This window comes from Nerophis lumbriciformis, linkage group LG07, assembly GCF_033978685.3.
Source record: "Nerophis lumbriciformis linkage group LG07, RoL_Nlum_v2.1, whole genome shotgun sequence".
Taxonomy (NCBI): domain Eukaryota; kingdom Metazoa; phylum Chordata; class Actinopteri; order Syngnathiformes; family Syngnathidae; genus Nerophis; species Nerophis lumbriciformis.
Window position 1 is genome coordinate 30919734 of NC_084554.2, and position 23511 is coordinate 30943244.

Consider the following 23511-nt stretch of genomic DNA (forward strand, 5'->3'; position numbering starts at 1 on the left):
ACCTTTACCTGCATACAATCAACATTGTTCTATATACATGCACCTGTATTCCACCCCTTTTCCTCGCCATCATTTCCCTCCTTCCTTCCTTCCTAGTATGGTTAGCGCATACATGTGTGCTTTCTCATTAGTTCATGCCATGGCTGCTTTGACCTGGTGTCTTCTTCTCCTTAACTGGTCCACAGGGGCTGCAGAAGCAGCTCAACGGGACCCAAAGTGGTTCTTGGGGTGCGCCGGGAGCCTGCTGGACCCAGTCGAGTGCGTCCATGCTGACCTTGACCCGGCAACATGCTGTGTCCTCTGCCTGGATGAAGGGTGAGGGAATATAAATCCTCATGAGAACCAGCGTCCTTCTAGTGGACATGTGTGTTCTCAGGAGGATGGACACTTACGTTGTGATAAACTTTTAGACAGTTCTGTTATAAATGAAAACAATTACTTTTTACAGTTTAAATGTTTTTCAGCCTAAACATTACAAGTCTGAATGTATCTCCTTCAAAGGTTTTTTGTGATTTCTTTGCCTGTTTACTCATTTGTCGCTCTACAGGACGGAAGGACTAATTCTACGCTGCATGAATGCGTCAAAAGCAGAGAATTTTCAGGCAGGGGAACGTTTTGTCCTGAAAGTTTGTGGAAATCTGGCTGCACGTCCCAAGCAGGCCACAGGTGAGAGGCTTATTGTGAAATAATTTTTACAAAAAATATTATAACAATAAAATGTTACCAAATGAAAGCTTAATTGATTCAAATGTGTAACAGACTTGTTCAGAATATATTTTTTCTTTATCATTTTTGAATCAATGTATAGATACAATAAATCATGTAGATCAGGGCTGTCAAATTTACTGCTTTAACTCATGTGATTAATCAAAAAACATTATCGCATTAATCGTGTATAAACACAGATTAATCGCGCAATTTATTTTGACAGCACATGCTTCTTTACATTAACCGCAGATGGTTACCCCGACAGAATATTTAGAAAAAAATGTATTGAACAAATAAATGCCGTACATTCAAGTAAAACATTAGGCAAATGTTACTGTTTGACATTCTGACTGAATGAAATTGCATTTGTGTCAAAATATATTGGGGTCTTTTTAAAAGTTTATTCAAATTATGCAAGCAAGTAATTTGCTGATATTAATTGCGATTAATAAAAATTTGCAAAAGTGTAAAACATTTGATTAACAAAAAATTGCTGTTTGACACCACTAATTAAAAAAAAATCCAATGTAGAACCAAACAAAACATCCACATATTAATTTTGTGTTTTCGTGATGAATAATTCATGTCAGTGTAATATCTCATTATCATAATTAATATATTTTAGAATATGTCAAGGACCTGTACAAAATATTAGCGGGGGGCCCAAAAAGTGGCCCCCGGGCCCCATTTAACAAACAAACAAAAAAATAAGCAATCGATTTTTTTAAATGTATACTTACATATACTTAAAATATTTACACATATTTGAAACATTTTCATTTAGTTTAATTAACTACAATATGTTGTATTTTTAAAGCACAATAATGATGTATGTTTGTGTTAGAATACAAATTAATCTCACATGAAAAACTGAAAAATGTTAAAGAATTTACTGACATGATTAGAAAACGATTTGAGGAGCCACATAATTTTTTTCTGGATTATGTGTTTTTTTAGGGATTGTGGGAGTGAGTGAACACAGCCTCTCTTACGTCACAGAGGAGTTCTACTGCGTGACCTCTGGGGGTCAAAGTTCACAGCAGGTCAATGTGTCGGATGATGGTTCTTTTGCTGCGTCGTTTCAATGGATTTTGGACCAACATAAAGACAGTAATGAAAAAGAAAATGTAAGTCCTATGCTATATTTATTTAAGATAATTATACAGTTCGGTGGCGGTCTCTTACCTCCTGAACCCCTGCATCCAATTGCAGTCTTTGCTATAAGGCCGGCTCAGGTTTGATTTCTGCACCCCCCTTCTGCAGACAAGCTTCCAAAGCGGCGTGCAGGCTGGCTATGTGGGTGATCCTGTCACACTGCAGCCGTACGTGTCTGATGGACTCTGAGCACAGTTGTAATGCTTGTTGAGCCACAGAAGGGGGGGCAGAGGATTCACGCCTGATGAGTAGAACAATGGTATGTCTATTTACAATTAAATAAATGGTTTTATTTTCTAAACCTATAGGAACTATCCCAGATCTGGACCTGCAAAAGAGTAGTAGTTCATGCAGGGTCAGTAAATGTGTCCAATAATTGTGGATGGACACACAGGATAATTGACATTGTGAGTATATAGTTTGTTTGAACTAATATTTACTTATTTACAACAATAGCCTACAAGCTTCAAAGGAAATATTAGAAATGTTTTTTGGGATGAAAACAACTGATACACATAATTTGTATTATTAAAAACAAACCGATTAAGATACAACTAGTATGTATACTTACAGGTAGTTGGGCGTCCAACAGTCGCTGACCTTAGAGAGAGTCAAGCTGGTCTTCCAGCCTGCAATACCAACAGGATTGACAGAGGTAAGAATAATGTCATTGAGCAGGTCATATTTCATTTGGTCCATCTTACAACAGGGGGCTTCAATGTTTTCCAGCATGAGGACCCCCAAACAGATGCACACAGGGACCCCCCACTTAGATATCCAGTATAAATTGTGGTTTAAATTAAACTGGTCCTAGAGGTACCTTGTTATTGTGCAACAATAAGCTATTTCAAATACACTTAAAAAAATGTGCCACCAATCTGGCAACTAGCGCCGCTTATCACTAGCTGGCAACTTTAAGCAGCAATTGCTAGCTATCTTAAATGCTAACATGAATATAATATTATAATAATTAGTCATGTTTTCAATTTAAACCTGAGTGTGTAGGCTGGCCATGTACAGCTTAACCTGCACTACAATGTGCTGGATAAATATTAATGTGTATTTAATAGTTACTTCTTCAGTAAATCTTTGCTTATGTATTTTTGGGCATCATGTTTGTTGTGTTACTCCATTATTACTGATATTTTTTTTAAATCAGATTATTCACACTTTTGAATTGTCATTAATTGTGATTAATCCCAGTAAATTACTGGCTTGCAAATTTTAAATTAACTTTAAAAATACTACATTATTTAGACCCAATTGCAATTTTACTGTCAAACATGTTTACTATCCATCCATCCATTTTTTAAATAAACATAATTTATTTCCTTAAAACTTGGAAACAGTATTATCTAAAGTCCAGTTAGGGTGTATTTTGAAGTGAATTTAAACAGCGAGAACACCAGTCAGAGTCTTCTCACTCATCTTTGTGCTGCCATATGCATTGACCTGTTCACTGACTGTATAACAAGCCGTGCCGCCTTTCAGGTAACACGGTTACCGTTAAGGAAAAGGAGCATGTACGGTCAAAATGAATTGGGTGATCAAACCGCGTTCATACATTAATTAATGTGATAACTTTTTTTTAGATTAATCACATGAGTTAACTCATTTAAATTTAAACGTATCTATTATATATTATTTTTCCTAAAAGGTTTTTTTTAATGTTAAATTTGAAAATGTCCATGTCAAGCATTTTTCACGGGTGCACGAGACACACTGGCAGTTATTATACAATATCCCAAAGCCAGACATGACATAAAAGTCCTTAATTTTTCAAAGTCTATAAAAGCATGTTAATTAATTTTTTTTCTCAAATCTTTTAATAAACTTGTACCCTAAACAAAAATATAAAACATGTAATGTTTTTTTTTTATTTGAACCTTTTGAAGGCCCTTTGATCAAAATTATGTTGAAGTTTTCAATTAGTATAAGTTTGTATAACAAAAGTTATCTTACTAATTTAAACATGGGACATCTGATCAAAAGGTATTCAGAAGGTTAAAAATAAAAACTTTTTATATTTTTGATTAGGACTAAAGTTTATTGAGAAATCACAAAACAAGTAAACAAAAAAAAAAAAATTGAAATCTTTTTATGCCCTTCACAAACTTAAGGACTGTTTGGCTTTTAATTTAATTAAAATTGAAAGACCCCAGAGGGTTAAATACATTCAGATTTGTGGACAAATTGAGGTTTGGGGGAAATATAAAAAATATAATTCAGAAAAAAAAGTCAAAAATAAATATCCTGAACCCCCTGCAGTCACTCTCTTTCTTCTACAGTGCAACCTGCAAGTTCAGCAGGGTCAAACTGTTGCCATCGTAAAATATTTTTGTTAAGCGTCCGAAAATACCAGAATATTAACATGACCTGTCATATAAATGTAAAACCATAAAGACCCCACAATTAAAATGACAAAGATGTAAAACATTTGTTTTAACATTAACTGTAGCACAAGTGTAAAAAGAGGTTAACCACTGAAGTAATGTAAAAGAGTAAATAAAGCTTTCAACCTTTAAAACACATTTATTTATTTTTTGTCTAAAATTCCTTGTTGAAGCTGCTGTTTTTCAGAAATAATGACATCATAATTTGTGTGCATATTATCCAACATTAGTATGTTGTTTGTTCAGATTTAAAAATGTCAAAACTTAATTGCTTTTTGATATCTGTTTAGCAGTAAGCATTGATGCAGCAGGTCAAGCTCATCCCACTAATACGGACGTGACCTTTGAGGCTGTGGGCGACATGCGGGAGCCTGTGGAGCTTCTGTGGAATTTTGGAGACTCGACTTCTGTTAGGACCACCACCAAGAATGTCACAAAAAGATACAACAACCCTGGAAGGTGCATGTTTTGCACACGGAATAGCTGACTTAATGGAAGTGAGAGCGATAGCTTATTGTGGTTATTCCCAACCAGAGTGCCGTGGCACATTGGTGTGAAATTTTTCAGTTTTCCCTAATTTGTCCAAAAAGTATTATTTATTCCGCAACCACTGTGCCTCAGCACATGAGTGGAAAATATTTAATTAAATTTGCCCTAATTTGTCAAAAATAGTATTTATTCCCAACCACAGAGCTGTAGCACATTTGTGTGGTATTTTTAATTTCCCCTAATTTGTCCTTACAATGTTTTCTACATTTTTTTTCATCTACGCATACTGTGATGACAATCCAACAATTGCCCTTCCACTAGATAGCAGTAAGTACATAGTTAACCAAGTATCCACATGCTGCCATCAGAATAAGTCATATATTCAACATAGTCAATATATTGGATATGTTAGAAAACTGTCATACATTCCTCATTCATTACCAATATAATGACCTCATGACATGCATGTGTTCATATGAAGTCATATCAAATGCAGCTTGTATGTATATTTGTTCCTATGTAGGTATAACATAACAGTGGTGCTGTCTGATGGTCGCACCTCCCTCACCTCCAGGGTGTTCCCCTTACATGTGCAAAAACCAGTGAAGCTCAACAAGCTGGTCCACCAGGCGTCTGTTCTTCAGAACCACACCACCACGGTGACCTGCAGGGTCAACACGGGCACTGATGTCACATTCTTGTGGCGTTTTGGCGACGGTACAACGAGGACGGGACAGAGCACAGAGCAGCACGTTTTCCTAAGGTTCGGAAGGATGAGGATTCAGAAATACAACTCATATCTAGTATTTCAAACATGAAGTGTTGGCCTTACCGTTTCTGGTTGCAGGACTGGAGAGTTCCAATTAGAAGTAACCGTGTCCAACAGAGTCAGTTCTGCCTCCCTGAGGGGCATTATCTTTGTCGTGGAGAAACCATGTCAGCCTCCACCTGTCAAAAACATGGGGCCTCACAAACTACAAGTAAGATACTTTACTTGTTTTCTTGTGCATATTCATGTTTACATCTACGCCACTCAGGTACGAAGACACGAGTCCATCCGTCTGGGAGTGACTTATGAGGATGAAATGGACTGTGACGTGTCAAAGGGCCTCCGTTACACATGGACGTTGCTCGATTCTGCAGGACACATTTTGCCTGTAGCGGACGCTCATCACCAGAGGCTCATCGTGCCAGGTCATCTTTTGCACTACGACACCTACACAGCCATAGCCAAGGTGAGAAGCAAAGTACACATTTCTATTCTATTGTTTTGTATATTGATGTCGGTGGGCATTACTGAGGTTTGTTGTTTGTGATAGACTTTACAAGAAAGTCAAAAAGTGGATTTTTTTAACACTGCGATTGCAGAGTAACAGTAAATACAGTATTTGTTTTCAGTAGCAGTTACATTTACAGCACTTAAGTAAAGCACAAATGTGAAAATATCCCATTGAATGAACAGTGTGATTTTAGATTGTAGAGGTTGTATGTACATATGAACAACATTCCCAACATCATTTTCCTTAAAGACACATCAGGCCTTAACAGGCAAGAAAACTGTTTTTATAACTGTTCCAATGCAAGCAACTGTTTTTTTTTAAATATTGTGCACAGATTAATTTTATTTAACTTGATAAATTATACAATTGTATCGTGACATGGGCTGCAACAAAATCGATTATAAAAATAGTTGGCGATTAATTTAGTCATCGATTTGTTGGATCTATGCTATGTGCATGCGCAGAGGCAATTATTATTATTATTTTAATTTTTAAAAATAAACCTTTATTTATAAACTGCAACATGTACGAACAGCTGAGAAACAATAGTCAAAATAAATATGGTGCCAGTATGCTGTTTTATTTCAATAAAATACTGGAAAGGAGAGAAATTTATTTTGTCTCTTTTATCCGATTACTAATCGATTATCAAATTAATCGTTAGTTGCAGCCCTAATCGTGACATTTATGCTGTGTGTATATATATATATATATATATATATATATATATATATATTCATTCATCCACCCATTTTCTACCGCTTGTCCCTCTCGGGGTCGCGAGGGGTGCTGGAGCCTATCTCAGCTGCATAAATTTACAAATATATTTTATTGTATAATTAAAATCAAAACATTTTTTACTTTTTACATTTCATAATGAAACAAAAAAAATATTTAATAAAATGCAGGATTCGATTAATTCAATTATATATACTTTAATGTGTAATTAATCAACAAATATATGATAATAAAATATAGCAGATAATCTTGCAGGATCCATGCAGAAAAATGTAACATTTCCTAAACGAGCATACGGAAAACTGTTCCCTCGATTATCGCAAGAGTTAAGTGCTATCCAGAGCCCTGTGGTAGATTAATTTTTGTAAAGTAGGGAACATTTACTTAATGATTTACACAATGATTTAAAACACTCCACATGGTGTTATTAACCTTTTCCACAAACACTACACTTTTATTGTTTAATAGTAACATGAAAAAAATTGGTCGTCACAAATAATGACGCTAAAAAATGTGTTACAAATTAAAAGTAGACACATAACCACTGACACTACATCTAGCAACATCATGTATCATTGCAGCTAATTTTGACATAGTGGCCACTTTACAGATTAAAAAAAACTATTCCAGGATTTAAAAAAATGGCTCGCAACAGACAAGATTTTGATAACACTACCTTTCTTCGAGGGGGAAATTTGTTGTTGGCAACGTTTATATAGAAATGGCGCGCAAAAGAAAGGGCTAACCACTCGGAATCGGTTCTCATCGTTCACTTAAAAGAACCGTTCAAAAGTCTCGACACGTTCGCGAACGTCACATACGCCGACATGCTTGAAACACAAAACCTGGACTTTCCTTCCTGTATTTTTTTCTCACGCCGACGAATTAAAATATTCACCCAAATGAAGTGAGTTGTAAAGCTACATTTTTGACAGGTTAAACTCGACTATTCCATTTTGAAAGGAATTATTTCGAGGGTAATGAAACACAAACGTCAACAGGTGCCGCCATTAGAAGCGGTAATGACTTACCTCGGTAAACTTGAGATTTTCAGAGTCCACATTTCCAGCAATGCTTTGACGCTTCTCCGTGCACTAGTGGTTGATATTTGTTAGTATTCATTTTTACTTAATGAAGATAAATAAGCAAAAATGTTGACGGACTGTTAGTCTGTCGGTTCCCGCCCGTTTTCGAATTTCCTGTTTCCAATTTTCCAGCGATGTATCTTGGAGCATGCGCAATAGCGTGAAAATTGTTGCGTAATGCAGATTGGTCACAATGTGAGTGTGAATGTTGGCCCTGTGATGAGTTGGCAACTTGTCCAGGGCGTACCCCGGCTTCCGCCCGAGTGCAGCCAGGATAGGCTCCAGCCCGCCCCCCCGCCACCCCGAGAGTGACAAGCAGTAGAAGATGGATAGATGAATGGTCACAAAAAAACTAATGTTTTAATTTTTTTTTACCATATTATGTCGTTTTTATTCACATTTGTCATTTATAAAAATAAAAAAACCCACATTAATAAAGCAAACATCTTTACTAAATTAAACAATAGGGCTATTTCAAGTCTGACGTTTCTTTGTAGTCACAATGGAGTAAAGTTTTTTTTGGAATATTATATAATTTATATTAGGGACGGCGTGGCGAAGTTGGTAGAGTGGCCGTGCCAGCAATCGGAGGGTTGCTGGTTACTGGGGTTCAATCCCCACTTTCTACCATCCTAGTCACGTCCGTTGTGTCCTTGGGCAAGACACTTCACCCCTTGCTCCTGATGGCTGCTGGTTAGCGCTTTGCATGGCAGCTCCCGCCATCAGTGTGTGAATGTGTGTGTGAATGGGTAAATGTGGAAATACTGTCAAAGCGCTTTGAGTACCTTGAAGGTAGAAAAGTGCTATACAAGTATAACCCATTTATATTGTGGGCAGCACGGTGGATGAGGGGTTAGTGCGTCTGCCTCACAATACGAAGGTCCTGGGTTCGATCCTGCACTCGGGATCTTTCTGTGTGGAGTTTGCATGTTCTCCCCGTGACTGCGTGGGTTTCCTCCGGGTACTCCGGCTTCCTCCCACTTCCAAAGACATGCACCTGGGGATAGGTTGATTGGCAACACTAAAAATTGGCCTTAGTGTGGGAATGTGAGTGTGAATGTTGTCTGTCTATCTGTGTTGGCCCTGCGATGAGGTGGAGACTTGTCCAGGGTGTACCCCGCCTTCCGCCCGAATGCAGCTGAGATAGGCTCCAGCACCCCCGCGACCCCGAACGGGACAAGCGGTTGAAAATGGATGGATGGATGGATAATTTAAAATTATTCACATTTTAAGATTTTATTTACATTCACAAAGCAAATATATACAAACCCCGTTTCCATATGAGTTGGGAAATTGTGTTAGATGTAAATATAAACGGAATACAATGATTTGCAAATACTTTTCAACCCATATTCAATTAAATGCACTACAAAGACAAGATATTTGATGTTCAAACTCATAAACTTTATTTTTTTTTTGCAAATAATAATTAACTTAGAATTTCATGGCTGCAACACGTGCCAAAGTAGTTGGGAAAGGGCATGTTCATCACTGTGTTACATCACCTTTTCTTTTAAAAACACTCAATAAACGATTGGGAACTGAGGAAACAAATTGTTGAAGCTTTGAAAGTGGAATTCTTTCACATTCTTGTTTTATGTAGAGCTTCAGTCGTTCAACAGTCCGGGGTCTCCGCTGTCGTATTTTACGCTTCATAATGCACCACACATTTTCGATGGGAGACAGGTCTGGACTGCAGGCGGGCCAGGAAAGTACCCGCACTCTTTTTTTACGAAGCCACGCTGTTGTAACACGTGCTGAATGTGGCTTGGCATTGTCTTGCTGAAATAAGCAGGGGCGTCCATGAAAAAGACAGCGCTTAGATGGCAGCATATGTTGTTCCAAAACCTGTATGTACCTTTCAGCATTAATGGTGCCTTCACAGATGTGTAAGTTACCCATGCCTTGGGCACTAATGCACCCCCATACCATCACCGATGCTGGCTTTTGAACTTTGCGTCGATAACAGTCTGGATGGTTCGCTTCCCCTTTGGTCCGGATGACACGATGTCGAATATTTCCAAAAACAATTTGAAATGTGGACTCGTCAGACCACAGAACACTTTTCCACATTGCATGAGTCCATCTTAGATGATCTCGGGCCCAGAGAAGCCGGCGGCATTTCCGGATGTTGTTGATAAATGGCTTTCGCTTTGCATAGTAGAGCTTTAACTTGCATATACAGATGTAGCGACAAACTGTATTTAGTGACAGTGGTTTTCTGAAGTGTTCCTGAGCCCATGTGGTGATATCCTTTAGAGATTGATGTTGGTTTTTGATACAGTTCCGTCTGAGGGATCGAAGGTCACAGTCATTCAATGTTGGTTTCCGGCCATGCCGCTTACGTGGAGTGATTTCTCCAGATTCTCTGAACCTTTTGATGATATTATGGACCGTATATGTTGAAATCCCTAAGTTTCTTGCAATTGCATTTTGAGAAGCGTTGTTCTTAAACTGTTTGACTATTTGCTCACGCAGTTGTGGACAAAGGGGTGTACCTCGCCCCATCCTTTCTTGTGAAAAACTGAGCATTTTTTGGGAAGCTGTTTTTATACCCAATCATGGCACCCACCTGTTCCCAGTTAGCCTGCACACCTGTGGGATGTTCCAAATAAGTGTTTGATGAGCATTCTTCAACTTTATCAGTATTTATTGCCACCTTTCCCAACTTCTTTGTCACGTGTTGCTGGCATCAAATTCTAAAGTTAATGATTATTTGCAAAAAAAAAAAAGTTTATCAGTTTGAACATCAACTATGTTGTCTTTGTAGCATATTCAACTGAATATGGGTTGAAAATGATTTGCAAATCATTGTATTCCATCTAACACAATTTCCCAACTCATATGGAAACAGGGTTTGTATTTGGTCAACTAAACACGTTCAAGTCTGACGTTTATCATTTATCATATTTATAATATCAGCATATCCATTTTGCAAATACACACATTACAATCCCAATTTAGGACAAAACTGTGGGAACATGCATTTTTCTGATTCAACTATGATGCTGATGGTGAGCAGGTCCAGGTTGTTGGCAGTGTGGTGTACAGTAACTACAGTGTGAGAGTTGAAGTGATGCCCAGCGCTCCTGTGGCCGCCATCCACGGTGGCACCAACTTCTTCATCAACAACAGTAACGTCACCATGGTGACGCTGGATGGGCGGAAATCATACAATCCTGACTTCCCCATGAATCAAATCAGGTGGAGTAACTTTTCAACCCTTCAAGTATGATCATATACACATTTAAATGCTTATTTCTGCTAATTTCTAATTGAATCATAGCTTTAAGTGGATGTGTGAACCAGTCAGCTCCATCAAGAGTTCCTGCTTTGACCATCATGTCGTTACTTCTTCCGCTGTGCTCACCTTTCCAGTGAGCTTCCTGAAATACAACTTTGATCAGTATCGATTCACACTCACCGTTTACAGTGGGGAGCAATCAGCTTCATCAGACACCTTTGTCACGTTAATGCCGAATGTCATCGGGTAAATGGCGGCAAATGACACCAATTACTGTGAACTGATTGCACGTTAATCCTGGTCGCCACAATTATGTGAATGTTTCCACTCCAGCAAGGTAACAGTGTCGTGCCTTCAATGCGAAGGAGACCAAATCAACTGGGATGAGTCTTTCGCCATCAAAGCCTTGTGTGAAGACTGTGAGGTTCCCACAGACCAGATCCAATACTCTTGGACTCTGTACTTGATCAATGCGTCCTCCAAACCCGTGGAAGAGTGTAAAATACATTCATCCTCTTAAGGAAAGGGTTAAGGTTATTTTAATTAAACTAACTTCTTTTATTGTGTGTTATCCCCTAGTCCTGTTTTGTTCTACGGTGGATCTCAGTGCTCCATCCACTATGAAAGAGAACACATCCTCACCTCTTCGTCCGGCAAGAAAGACCAAAAGCATGGTTCACATTGCTGGTAGGTAAACATTTTATACAATGCTGATCATATAAAGTCCACTCCTGATGAAGGTTTGGCAGAACTGCCAGCATTAACCCAGGAAGATCTGGTAAGCTCCACAGAAGTACTATATTTTCCGGACTATAAGCCAATACTGTTTTCCTACGTTTTGGACTAATTTATGGATTTTGATTCGCGAATTGGCCATAATGTTTTGTATTCAACAAATAATTTTCATAAAACACAAGCAGAGACACTGAAAAGGATTGTTATTGTTTGTACTATGGCGCCATCCTTTGGACGAGTTTGTTCACTGCAGGTGTTGTGGCTTGAACATCTACACTATTTCAGTTCAGTGCCGTGAATCGAAAGTACAAGTGCCATTCTGTCTTCTAGTCGTCCATAGCATTTCTACTCATATGGTTTCTTCATTCATCATTCCAAGCAACGTTTATGAGTCTTACAGTTTAACTAAAACTATTCATACTGACTAAACCGTCCAATGTGTGACGTCTTTAGGAGCGTTCTCATGCATATTTGTACGTGCTATCATAATGTAATCAAGCAAGCGTCCTTAGCATTAGCTATTATGCTAACATGTTTGCGAGTGTCTGTGTTAACATTAACTAACAACAGAATGCTTTTGTATTGTTTCAGTTTCACGAATTCCTCAGTAAATTCACAAATATTTTACTGTGGAGTTATTGAGTCTGTTTAACTGATTGGAGAGCTACAGGTAGCTTCTGCAGCTAGTGGGTCCATGAAGATGACTTCTATTTTGTTTCATCAGCTGTTTTACTGCCGTGTTACAGGCACTGTTTGGAAACAATTAAGGTACCGGTATGTAAATACATATTTCCAAAAAGCTTTCTGCGTAAATAACTAACTTCACAACGTATATATCACGTACTGTGCAGCTAATACATGAACAATATTTTTACCTCTAAAAGTTAGTAGGTGAGGCTTATATACCAGCACGCTCTATAGTCCGGAAAATACGGTACTCACCATCTACATGATCTCTCACAGAGACATTATCTAACAATGGTAGTGATTTATACAGTATATTATTATTACTACACACAGGCCGAATGGAAGTGGTGATTTTGTATGAATTATTTAACAGCTGATACTTTTTACTTGTAGGAGAGGAGCTCAGCCTGAGTGAATTTTCGTACTCTTCTGAACAGCTTCAGTTTGTCCTGAATGATGGTAGCATCCATTTTGATTTTGAAAGGAAGCCTCCTATAGATTACGACTCCTCTGCTGACTGGGAGTTTCCCGCTGTTGAGACTGTCGGACAAGGTACCTTCAAGGCGCCGCCATCACTGTTATCTGAGAGTCAGATATTAAGACTCGCCAATATTCTTCTACAGATTATAATGTACCCTTCCAAATGGCAGAAGAAGGAGACCCAGGAACCTCAGCGGGAAGACCCACAGGTACAAGTAGCTAATATTGTGGCTAATACCTCGCATTTTGTGCACCCTAACCCACCCCACTCTAACCCTCACGAAAATCTTGCCGAAATCAAATATTGCTTGTGACAAACTAGCCAATTTGCCTGCTTATCATTCCAGGGAATTTAGTGCCGAAAAAAGTAATGCATGGGTTGGTGATTAGGTCTCTGTAATTTTTTTTATTGAGTACGGTCCACCACAGGGCCAAAAAAAGTTACAAGTACCAGCACTTTGATTAAAAAAAGAAGAAGTGAGAAACACTATTGAATTCAAGAAAGATCTTGAAGAAAAGTACAAAAGTATGTATACTGTGAGTAATAGTACTTCCTACCTTTTTCCCCTCATAATTCATCGCCGTCTTTGCCAGCAAGCGTTTTCAATAAAGGTAAAAGTGATGTTAACATTACTTTTATCGCTAGTAAAAAGTACCGCAAAGTAACAAAAATGTAACCAAACGTCCCTCTGTGAGAATGTTTTCTTTCAACCAAATGAGAAAGATGAGCCAATCAACACAGACAAAACAAGCCAGATGCCGAATATTTTGGAAAGTGATGGCACCAAAACAAAGTAAACAAACCACCAGACCCAGTTTTTCCAACTGGGGAAAAAAACTGCACTTCAGAATTTTTAATATTTATTGAGTGTATTTTTTTGCTAACAGATCGAGAGTCAATTTTATATTTATTGTTTATTTATTATATACTTACTACAGTTAAAAGTTGTTTTACCTTGTTATAAAAAAAGTACTGAGAAATCAAAGTTTATTGTGTTTGAAAGGAATACTTGCATTATTATTATTATACATGACAGTGACGTGCAGTCACTAGAGGCCATCATGGAAAGAAAAACAATGTAAAAAGAAAATAACAAAATAAATTGTTATATGTATCCAGTGATTATACTATAAAGTTATTTTCCATTTAACTTCACCAGTTTTAGATTATTTTTATTCAAAATCGCTGAATTTTCACATTTGCCGTTCAAATACTGAGAAGAGACGGTGCGGTGAACAGCAGCCAGTTGAGGCACGTCACTCAGTGCCGCAACATGGATTGCGCAATGACTCGGCTAACTGCTGGCCTGCTGTGCAGTGAGACTGTATTGCTATATGAACTATATTATACATTTCCATAGTTTAGTTAGCTGAGGTATATAATGTACAGTGTATTTTGTCAACAACTGTATGTGTGTAAAGTATTTCTTGTGCTGAGCGATCATAAAACGGCTGCAAAAGACGCACTGGCTGAGGCTCGCCTCCAGCACCCCCGCCGTAGAATTGTTATATCAACTAAAGCCCACACTTAAACTTTCCACGTGCAAGATTGAATCTATTTTAAAAAATTATTTCATAAGAAGCCAAAAAGTGCAAAAACAATAATGTTGGTGTTGGAGGAGTTGTGAATGACTGCAGGGACACAACATTAGATACACATGCAGACTGCAGGTGTACCTAATTCATAACTCCTCCAACACGAACATTATTGTTTTTGCACTTTTTGGCTTCTTATTAAATAACTTTTGTAACCTATTTTCATGGGCTTTCCTCTTTGTGATGTTAAGTTCCTGTTATGCGCTGTTATACAGTATATGCCTTGAGCTCTTATTTTGAAGGCGCTAAAAGCGGAAGTGATGTCACGTTGCGGAGGTTTTCGAAAGAAGGTAAATAAAGTGGTCCTCGTGTAAACTGGAGCCTCCGTGTTTGTTATTTTGTAGTTTCATACAGTATAGGCGACATTTATAAACCCTCGGTTACACTTTTTTAAATAGATTCAATCTTGCACGTGGAAAGTTTAAGTGAGGGCTTTAGTTGCGGCGCATGGACTTAATTTCTAAGTAAAGGTAAGACCATAATAACGTTTTTTTTATTAAATGTGCTTTTTTGTGTGCTACAGTTTGTATGTGTAAAGTTAAAGTTAAGTTAAAGTACCAATGATTGTCACACACACACTAGGTGTAATGAAATTTGTCCTCTGCATTTGACTCATCCCCTTGATCACCCCCTGGGAGGTGAGGGGAGCAGTGGGCAGCAGCGGCGCCGCGCCTGGGAATCATTTTTGGTGATTTAACCCCCAATTCCAACCCTTGATGCTGAGTGCCAAGCAGGGAAGAATGCTGGTATGAGCTTTTAAACATAACCCGTTAACTGCTGCCAATCAAATGGTGAATAAGATACTCTTTAGGGTTCATATGTTTGTAAATCTGACTGTGATGAAGTCAGTGCCTCACCAGCCATGAACCTCACCACACGTCACTGATACATGATGATTACATTAGTGCTCAATTTGGTGACAAAAAATGATGCTGCAATCGTTTATCTGCAAAAATATGTAGGACAAAATATGGTCCAGCAACATATATTATCGGCACGGGTCTATTACTAACTGCCAGACTAAGTTTTTTTCATTATTTCTTATAGAAAGAAAGATTGCTTAAATTTTTATACGATTTGATTTTCGTCAAACCTTTTGGAATAAAAACGGAGCTATTAGTGTGTTAACTAATAGTGTTCTCACAGGTGTGGATGGTCAGACATTGAGTCCAGGAGATGACTTGAACCCAGGGTCACATGACACAGAAGGGAGTAATCTAGTGGAGTCCAGTTCCAGTCGGCGAGCGAATCGGGAGATGACCCTGCTTGATCTCCCTCGAGGCCCGGTGGAGGCGGGGTTGTTTGCGTCCTACACCGACACAGGTACACACAAGGCGCAGAAAATGTCCTCTTATTGCTCCGGTCATCACACGGTCACACTTTTACAGGAGTTTCTTCCCCGTCGCTCAACTTCAGACCTTTCAGTCTGAGAGCAGGGAGTAGATACATGCTGGAAGTCATCGCCAGTGAGTCTTATATTCATCAGTTTTTTACTAAAACATCAAGACGTTGACATCTGTATACTTTATGTAAGAATCTCAGGGTAGCGTTTTGGGCCGGACTCAACTATTCTTGAGAACAAAGCCTGTTCCTAAAGGAATGACATGCCAGGTGCAACCAAGTAAAGGGATGGAGTTGTACACACACTTCAGCATCTTCTGCACCTCAGGTAGAGAGGTATGATAATCTACTATCGTTTAATTATCTTTGTGTTCATCTAATACGCTATTTTTATGTTACTGAAGGACTTACTGTATGAGCACAGCTTTACTATTGGCAGAAACCCACCTAGGATGTTGTACCAGGGCAGAAACTTCCAGTATTACTTCAGCCTTCCTTCTGGAAACAATGTTGATGACTACAAAGGTGAAACATAAATGTCATTGTTTAGAATCCATCATTTTTCCATTGATTAACGGTGTATTGTTCCTTTAGTAACTATTTACACAAAAATCAGAAGCAGCACGTACGGGTCCTCCACCAGAGTTTGCCCAGCGACTGTTCAAGTCCTGCCCAGCTTCTTCAGAGACGTTTCCTTTCACAATCCTGATGTGGAGCTGTAGGCAGAAATAAGAGTTATGTTGCTGAAAAGCCTCTTAAAAAATATATTTTTCTTTTTGTTTCCAGGTGCCAGTCAGGTCTGAAGAACCTCTCAGCGCTAGTCCTTTGTGGGAACAGTGCAGAAATACGAAATTACATCAGTCTGTTGTCAAGCATTCTGAATAGACTGAGCTTGGACAGCCAGGCTGACGAGCACTGGCAGAGACACATGCGCAGTGTGCTCATTTGCACAATGTGCGAGCTGGAGAGAAGTGTGCAGGTACACAGACACACCATCACATACTAAACAACAGAAAAAGTTGGACACACCACTAAAACAACAAAGCGACTTATGGATAGCACAGTTTTCCTGCATCTCAATACATTAGTATATATTTAAAAATTTTGTTTATTTCAGTGGTTCAGTGCTTCTATTCGAGTAATTCTCAAACTGTGTTACTCCTAGTGGTATGCCAAAAATCACTTGATTAAATATATATTCAAACACAGTGTTACCGATCAAACTGTGTGTAATGTTACAGTGGCCAAAAATATTAAATGTACTTGTTAAATAAAACATCTGGCTTATTTTAATGAATATTTAGACCTACTACGCTACTGTATTTTACATTTTATATCTGGAGGTGTTACTTGGTAAACAATGGTAACAATTTGCGAACCACTGTTCTATAGAATCCAGTGTTGCCAGGTTGAAAATAAACAAATTATCGTACCGGAGAACTGTATTTTGAAGACAAAAATTCCACAGACTATGTATATTATAGTTTATAATGCAGTTTTACCTTCAAATAAACTAACCACATTGTAGGGAACATCGCCCACACATGTCTGACGTTGTGAGACAATGCACAAATATCAGGTGGAGTGCAGGATCTATCCGGTTTGTGTTTGCTAATAGTCATGTATTTAAGGGCTCAAATTATCGTACATGATGGTCAAATCTTTTCATCATCATGATTTTAAAAATGTTTTTAATACAGAAAGAGATTTACATTGTTTTATTCCACTATCGAGTTTGTTCCATAAACTAACACCTCTAATTGATATACATCTTTACATTGTGACTGTTCTAAATGTAGATGTATTAAAGATCTCAGTTCCTTTCAATTATACTTATTTTCTCTTTTTACAAATCTGTTTTGAATGTTGTTTGGTAGAATTGTTGCGTGTGCTTTGTACATGATGTTTAAGATATTATACTCTACCAGTTCATGAAATTTTAATGAATTTAACTGTTTGAATATTGGGTTTGTGGGTTCCCTGTATGCATTTCCAGCAATGATTCGTACGGCTCTTTTCTGCAGAAGGAAGTTTGTATTTAAATATGTTTTACAGGCACTACCCCACACTTCAATGCAGTATGTTAGATATGGAACTATCAGTGAGTTATACAAAATATACAATGCTTTTTGATTTAGGAATTCCTTCACTTTGTGTAAAATAATAATAGTTTTAGATGCTTATATGTCACTTATATGTGATTTCCGTGACAAATGTTCATCAATCATAACACCCAAAAATTTGATGTCTTGTGTTCTTTGAATCTCAACTCCTTTGACACCTAACTAAGCATCCACACTTTCCTACTACTGCAAAAATGTATAAATTTAGTTTTACCTGTATTCAAGGATCATCTATTTACATCAAACAATCTTTTAATTTTGATGAATTCATAAATATACATATAAATAAATACAAAGTTTCCACGGTTGAAACGTATTACAAAGTATTCGGTCCGCATCATACAACTTACTGCGTCATAAACTCATTTTAATGACTTATTGTGACTACTCGGTGTCGCCAAAAAAAAATTAACACTCCACTTCAAACGCATACCTCTGCCATAAGGTTAGTGTTTTTCATACATACCATTTTCAAACATTCCACTTTACAAAATTATAAAAAGTATTTACTGTATTATGGGTTAGAGCTAATATTGTATCAGATTAGTATCGGTATCAACGAATACTCAAGGGTCCAATATCCCTGTCGTGAAGCGAAACATTTGTAAACAGGACACCCCTAATTAAAACTCTAATCAGCAAATCAACTGTGAAAACTTCCTGAATGTTTACTTGGTTTCTGAGTCTGAATGTAACTCCTGGTACCGAAATAACTTGCATATTCTAATTTATTGAGATGCACTTGAGTACACAAATCTCTCCCTTTTAAAGCATTCTAATATCGTGTTACTCAACAGCAGGACTCGATGGCAGACACCGTATGCATTCTCAAAGATCTTTTACAAGTTACCAGGCAGGTAAGTTTGCCATTCCACAAACTTACTCATGAATACATTTGGGCTTTGATAAGCACTTTATGCTTTTTAGGTAACACTAGCGAGCGTGAGACTAGTAGCTGCACATGTTGGGGTTATGTGCAAGCAGCTCTCTAATCCTGATGCACACAAGAGGCACCCACTAGATGCGAGGATGGTGGACACCTTGGTTACTGTGCTAGCTTACAGCCTAGAGGCAGCTCTCACCTCTGATGTTACACACAAGTTGGAATCAGACCTTCAAGCGGACTACTCCAGTGATGATATTCTAACCAAAAACAGGACAGTGGAGCAGCTTGTGGACAATATTTTGCAGACTGCTTCTGACCTGATTCTGGTAGGCGATAACTTTAATAAACAAATCTAACTGTATTTGTTGATAGTGTTGTTTCTGTTTCCTAGAAGCACATATTCTTTGACAACATCCAAGAGTACAGAATCCATGTTGGCCTCATGTCTCTCTATGTAACACACCAAAACTCATCAGTCATCAACAGCGGCTCGGCTGTCTTTTACACACCGGGAGCCCTGCTCCAGTCTCTCAAAGGAGAGTGTGTGCTGTACCTTATTGCTGAACTCACACACTCCCCTTGGACCCTGGACCACCATCCTGGCAGGGTGAGTAACCGTTGTTTACGCCTCGCGAGGACTTAAAAGACTCATTCTAATTTGCTGTTTTCCAGATAAGTGCACCCATAGTGGACTTGACTCTGTATAAATGCAGCATGAGGAGAAAGATCTCTCTTCGATCTCTTGTTCACCCGATCATCACTGAACTAAAAACAAGGCAACACAAAGTATGCAACTGGCAATCAATTTGTGGCGGTGGGGGCGCAGCATCAAAATGCATAATTGATTACTACATGTCTTTTTTTAAATTAATATACACATTAAATGCACATACATGTAATAATCATGTTAAATCAACTATACAGTTTGGTAGTAAAAAAAGCAATGCAGCAATACAGGATATAGGTTGTTTGTTAATGGGGAAATACATTTATGCCTCTTGTTTTCATGTTAGCATTTAAGATAGCGAGCTGGCGCCAGTCAGTCTGTGAGTTTATCAAAGTGCAGTTATCAAACATGGTTTTTCGATCATTTTAATTCAAAATGGTAATACTAACCATTGGTAGTTTTACCACGGTTATTACCGTATATCATTACATCCCTAGTTTTGTATAACCTGAAATAAAGCAATGCAACAATACAGAATAAAGGTTGACTCTTATGTCGCTAATGCTAACATGCAAAGAATAACCCCATTGACAGGCTAAGAAAAATTAGCATTGCGGTTGTTTCAAATTTGTACGAACCACAGCATTCTTTCCTAAAAAAGATCATGTAAATCCAACTAATATGTTCCAGACACTTGAAAATATAAACACAAATCATTTTTTATAAAGAATATTTAATGCAGCATGCATTACATGCAGAAAAAAATATAAATATATTGAAATGATGAATGAAATGGATAATTTAACATCACTTCCAACTTTGTTGAAAACTCTTTTTGGCGAGAGCGGAGAGGGAAGTTGGGAGGGGAAGACCTCATTTTTGCCATTTGTACTTTGCTCGAATTCAATAGTGTTTATCACCTTCTTTATCGAAATACTGGTATTCAAAATGTTTTTGGCCCCATGGCCAATACAAAAAGTACAGAATCAGAGATGTGTAGGATTCTTTGTTTTGGCGCTCAATTCTAGGGAAATGGACAAGTTTCTTTTATGCAATGTTTGGCCGTACGATAGCAGAGACGGTACACAAAAACAAGGCGGAAAGTTTTGGTAGAAACTTTTGGCAAAAACAGGGCAAACTTTTTTGTTTGTTTTTTAAAAATCGAGGTCCCACTATAATGACATATGCTTAATCCCTGCTAAAATCTTTTTTTTTCTACCAACATGTGCCTCATTCCAAGGTGTCTTCCAGACATTACATCCTCCTGCGTACTCACATCAACTATCATAGCTTCAACATTACCCATGAGCACTTGCAGCGGGCCATCCAACTGAGTGTTGTGTTCACGCTGCCACCCAACACGACATTCCCTATCATGCTGCTATTCAGGTATCCTTGCAGTGTTTTGTTTGTTTGTAGCTGGGGAGAAAACCTACATAAGGACTCTTTGTTGTGGCAGGATGTTTGCCAAGCCAACTCCCAGCATGCATCACCTGCAGAGGATTCACCTTTGGGAGACAAACACCACACGCATCACCCTGCCGCCATCCTACCTCAATTGTAGGTTTTAAGTCCAGCTGTCAGTTCCTTTGCTGTCAACTAAACTAATTGAGAATTCAAATGTAGCTCCTGGAGTTGGCTACTTGGCGCTTTTAAATGCAGACTTTGGAAAACCAGTCAGACTCAAGCACCTGAGCAGCCACATCAACTACAACCTGGCGGTGGACACCAGCCAGTGTTTGTCCTTGGACCGCCAAAAGCGAGCCTGGACGAGTCTTGGCTGCATTACGCACCAAGCAGACCGAAAGGTGAACTGCAGGTGAGTGTGAGGCGACGTGTGTGTATGCGTATGTACAAGGAGGCATCACTTGCTTTTTGATTCCTCAGTTGTCACCAGTTGAGGGCGCTGACAGTTGTACAACAGCAGATCCAGAGCAGCCATGACACAGACCACCTGGACCCGTTCATCAGGTGACATCCCTGTTGGTTTGAAAAGAACATTTCATGAGACTAATTGTCACCTTTACTTTCAGGGAATCTATTAATGCGACTGTCCTGGTTGTCCTGGCGCTGTGTGTGTGTCTGTACGTACCAGCATTTGTGCAATGCAGAAAAGCCGACATCATTTCTGAGCTGAATCGCAGGGTCCACTACCTGAGGGACAACTGTCCACAGGACACACACTTTTATGCGGTCACCATTCACACCGGCCTCTGCTCCACCCACAGGCTGAGTGCAAAGGTAAACAATAGGGGTGTAAATCTTTGGGCACCTATCGATTCAATCTTCCTGGGGTGACAAATTGATTCAGAATACATTTTTGATTCAAACCGATTCTTGCAATGTATTATGTGGTATAATTATAATGAAACTTTTTCAAAACAGGTTACAGGTTAGAAAAGCTCATTCTGGTTGCATAGATATGACCTAAAAGGTTGATTTATAAAAAATAAAAAAAATTCTAAAAATGTTATTTATTTATTTTTAAAAATCTTTTTTTGAAAATTATTAATCGATTTAGAATCTGGGTGAAAAAGAATCGCGATTCGGATGTGATCTGATTTTTTGTGCATCCCGAGTAAACAAGGGCAAGGTCAATTCGGAGTGGGGTTTCCGATGTAACAAACCAAATGTTATCCAGGTTTACATAGCGCTGCATGGGGAAGACGGCGCCTCGCAAACACGAGAACTACAAGTCCCAGGATGCTTTCTGTTCAGAAGGAACTCTCAAGATACCTTCATACTCAGGTCAGCTTCTCCAAACACCAGTTTCAACAAAACAACAATTTAAGATGTAGCAATCTGACACCACAGTGCAGCAGATAGTCTGGGTCCTGTGTGGGGGGTCCACATCTGGCATGACAACACAGGACCTTCACCGCACTTGTACCTCACACTAGTGCAAGTATCTGAGGTAAGGAAGTTACTGTTTAGAAGGTTCATATACCTGTATGCTAGACCAGGGGTGTATAAATTATCTTGCAGAATACTCTGTTGCACGGTGGACTAGTATATTGGAACCTAGAGTATTGGCCGATACTGATATTGATCCGATATGATATCAGCACACTTCAGAGTACAACCTTTTATTATTTTGTAGTGTGGAATGTTAGAGAAGGCTAGAGCAAGTGAAACTATTTAATAGCATGTACGAAATACACTAACCTTATGACAGATATATGCTTCCAAAGAGGAGTGATCATTTGTTTTTTGACACCTAAAATACTCTTCTGCCTTGGAAACTAAGTATGCAAGTATAATTATTTGATACTTTTTTATACTGACAAATGTCTTTTAGACAGCAATATTGTTTAATTGGAGACATTTATTACATCATACTAGATTGTGTGCTCAGCTGTTGTTTTGCTGCTAGTAGCCTACCATGTTTACCTTTGGTAAATGACTACTAATACACAAGAAAAGGCTAATCTTGTGTGTTTATTGGAGGACATTTTTAAGTTAACTGGCTGTACAGCTTTTTTGCACAAATAAACAAACACGCTGCATGACTGCTTATATTGGAGATTTTAGATGAAAGCCGGTATCATCCAATTCTTGATTGTTGCTGGTATCGGACCGATATCCAATATAAATATCAGCTCGGGATAGCTGTATTGTTTTTCTATAATGTGCCGCAGGCCACAAATGGTGAGTGGGCTGCACCTTGGACACCCCTGTGCTAGACTATGCTTTGTTTTGATTATTGTGTGACTACAGGTGAGCCAAGCTGACGTGGAGGAGCATACATGGCTCTTCGTCAGCCAATGCTGGCTGTCAGTGAGCAAAGGTGACGGCCAGGTGGAGAGAATGCTACACGTTTGTACCCAGTCAATAGGCCTCACTCAGGTACACGGTCACCAAAATAACATCATCAAAATATGATTCTATTTCCCGACATACATTC

General features: G+C 38.5%; 1 protein-coding gene across 1 annotated transcript in view; it reads left to right on the plus strand.

The window, feature by feature from the left end:
• The first annotated feature begins 572 nt into the window (after positions 1–572).
• LOC133609124 (polycystin-1-like protein 1) overlaps positions 573–23511 on the plus strand; it is a 40917-nt gene continuing 17978 nt past the window's right edge. The window contains exons 1-30 of the mRNA XM_072913409.1: positions 573–666; positions 1666–1770; positions 4547–4715; positions 5269–5508; positions 5593–5725; positions 5783–5980; positions 10871–11052; positions 11135–11338; positions 11426–11589; positions 11672–11779; positions 12908–13066; positions 13138–13203; positions 15737–15913; positions 15979–16056; positions 16125–16267; positions 16336–16456; positions 16526–16649; positions 16718–16910; positions 18855–18911; positions 18982–19266; positions 19332–19547; positions 19613–19726; positions 20848–20996; positions 21067–21167; positions 21234–21426; positions 21495–21578; positions 21641–21848; positions 22249–22355; positions 22422–22521; positions 23325–23453. Coding sequence (XP_072769510.1) covers positions 573–666; positions 1666–1770; positions 4547–4715; positions 5269–5508; positions 5593–5725; positions 5783–5980; positions 10871–11052; positions 11135–11338; positions 11426–11589; positions 11672–11779; positions 12908–13066; positions 13138–13203; positions 15737–15913; positions 15979–16056; positions 16125–16267; positions 16336–16456; positions 16526–16649; positions 16718–16910; positions 18855–18911; positions 18982–19266; positions 19332–19547; positions 19613–19726; positions 20848–20996; positions 21067–21167; positions 21234–21426; positions 21495–21578; positions 21641–21848; positions 22249–22355; positions 22422–22521; positions 23325–23453 — 4401 coding nt within the window. The remainder of the gene's footprint in view (positions 667–1665; positions 1771–4546; positions 4716–5268; positions 5509–5592; positions 5726–5782; positions 5981–10870; positions 11053–11134; positions 11339–11425; positions 11590–11671; positions 11780–12907; positions 13067–13137; positions 13204–15736; positions 15914–15978; positions 16057–16124; positions 16268–16335; positions 16457–16525; positions 16650–16717; positions 16911–18854; positions 18912–18981; positions 19267–19331; positions 19548–19612; positions 19727–20847; positions 20997–21066; positions 21168–21233; positions 21427–21494; positions 21579–21640; positions 21849–22248; positions 22356–22421; positions 22522–23324; positions 23454–23511) is intronic.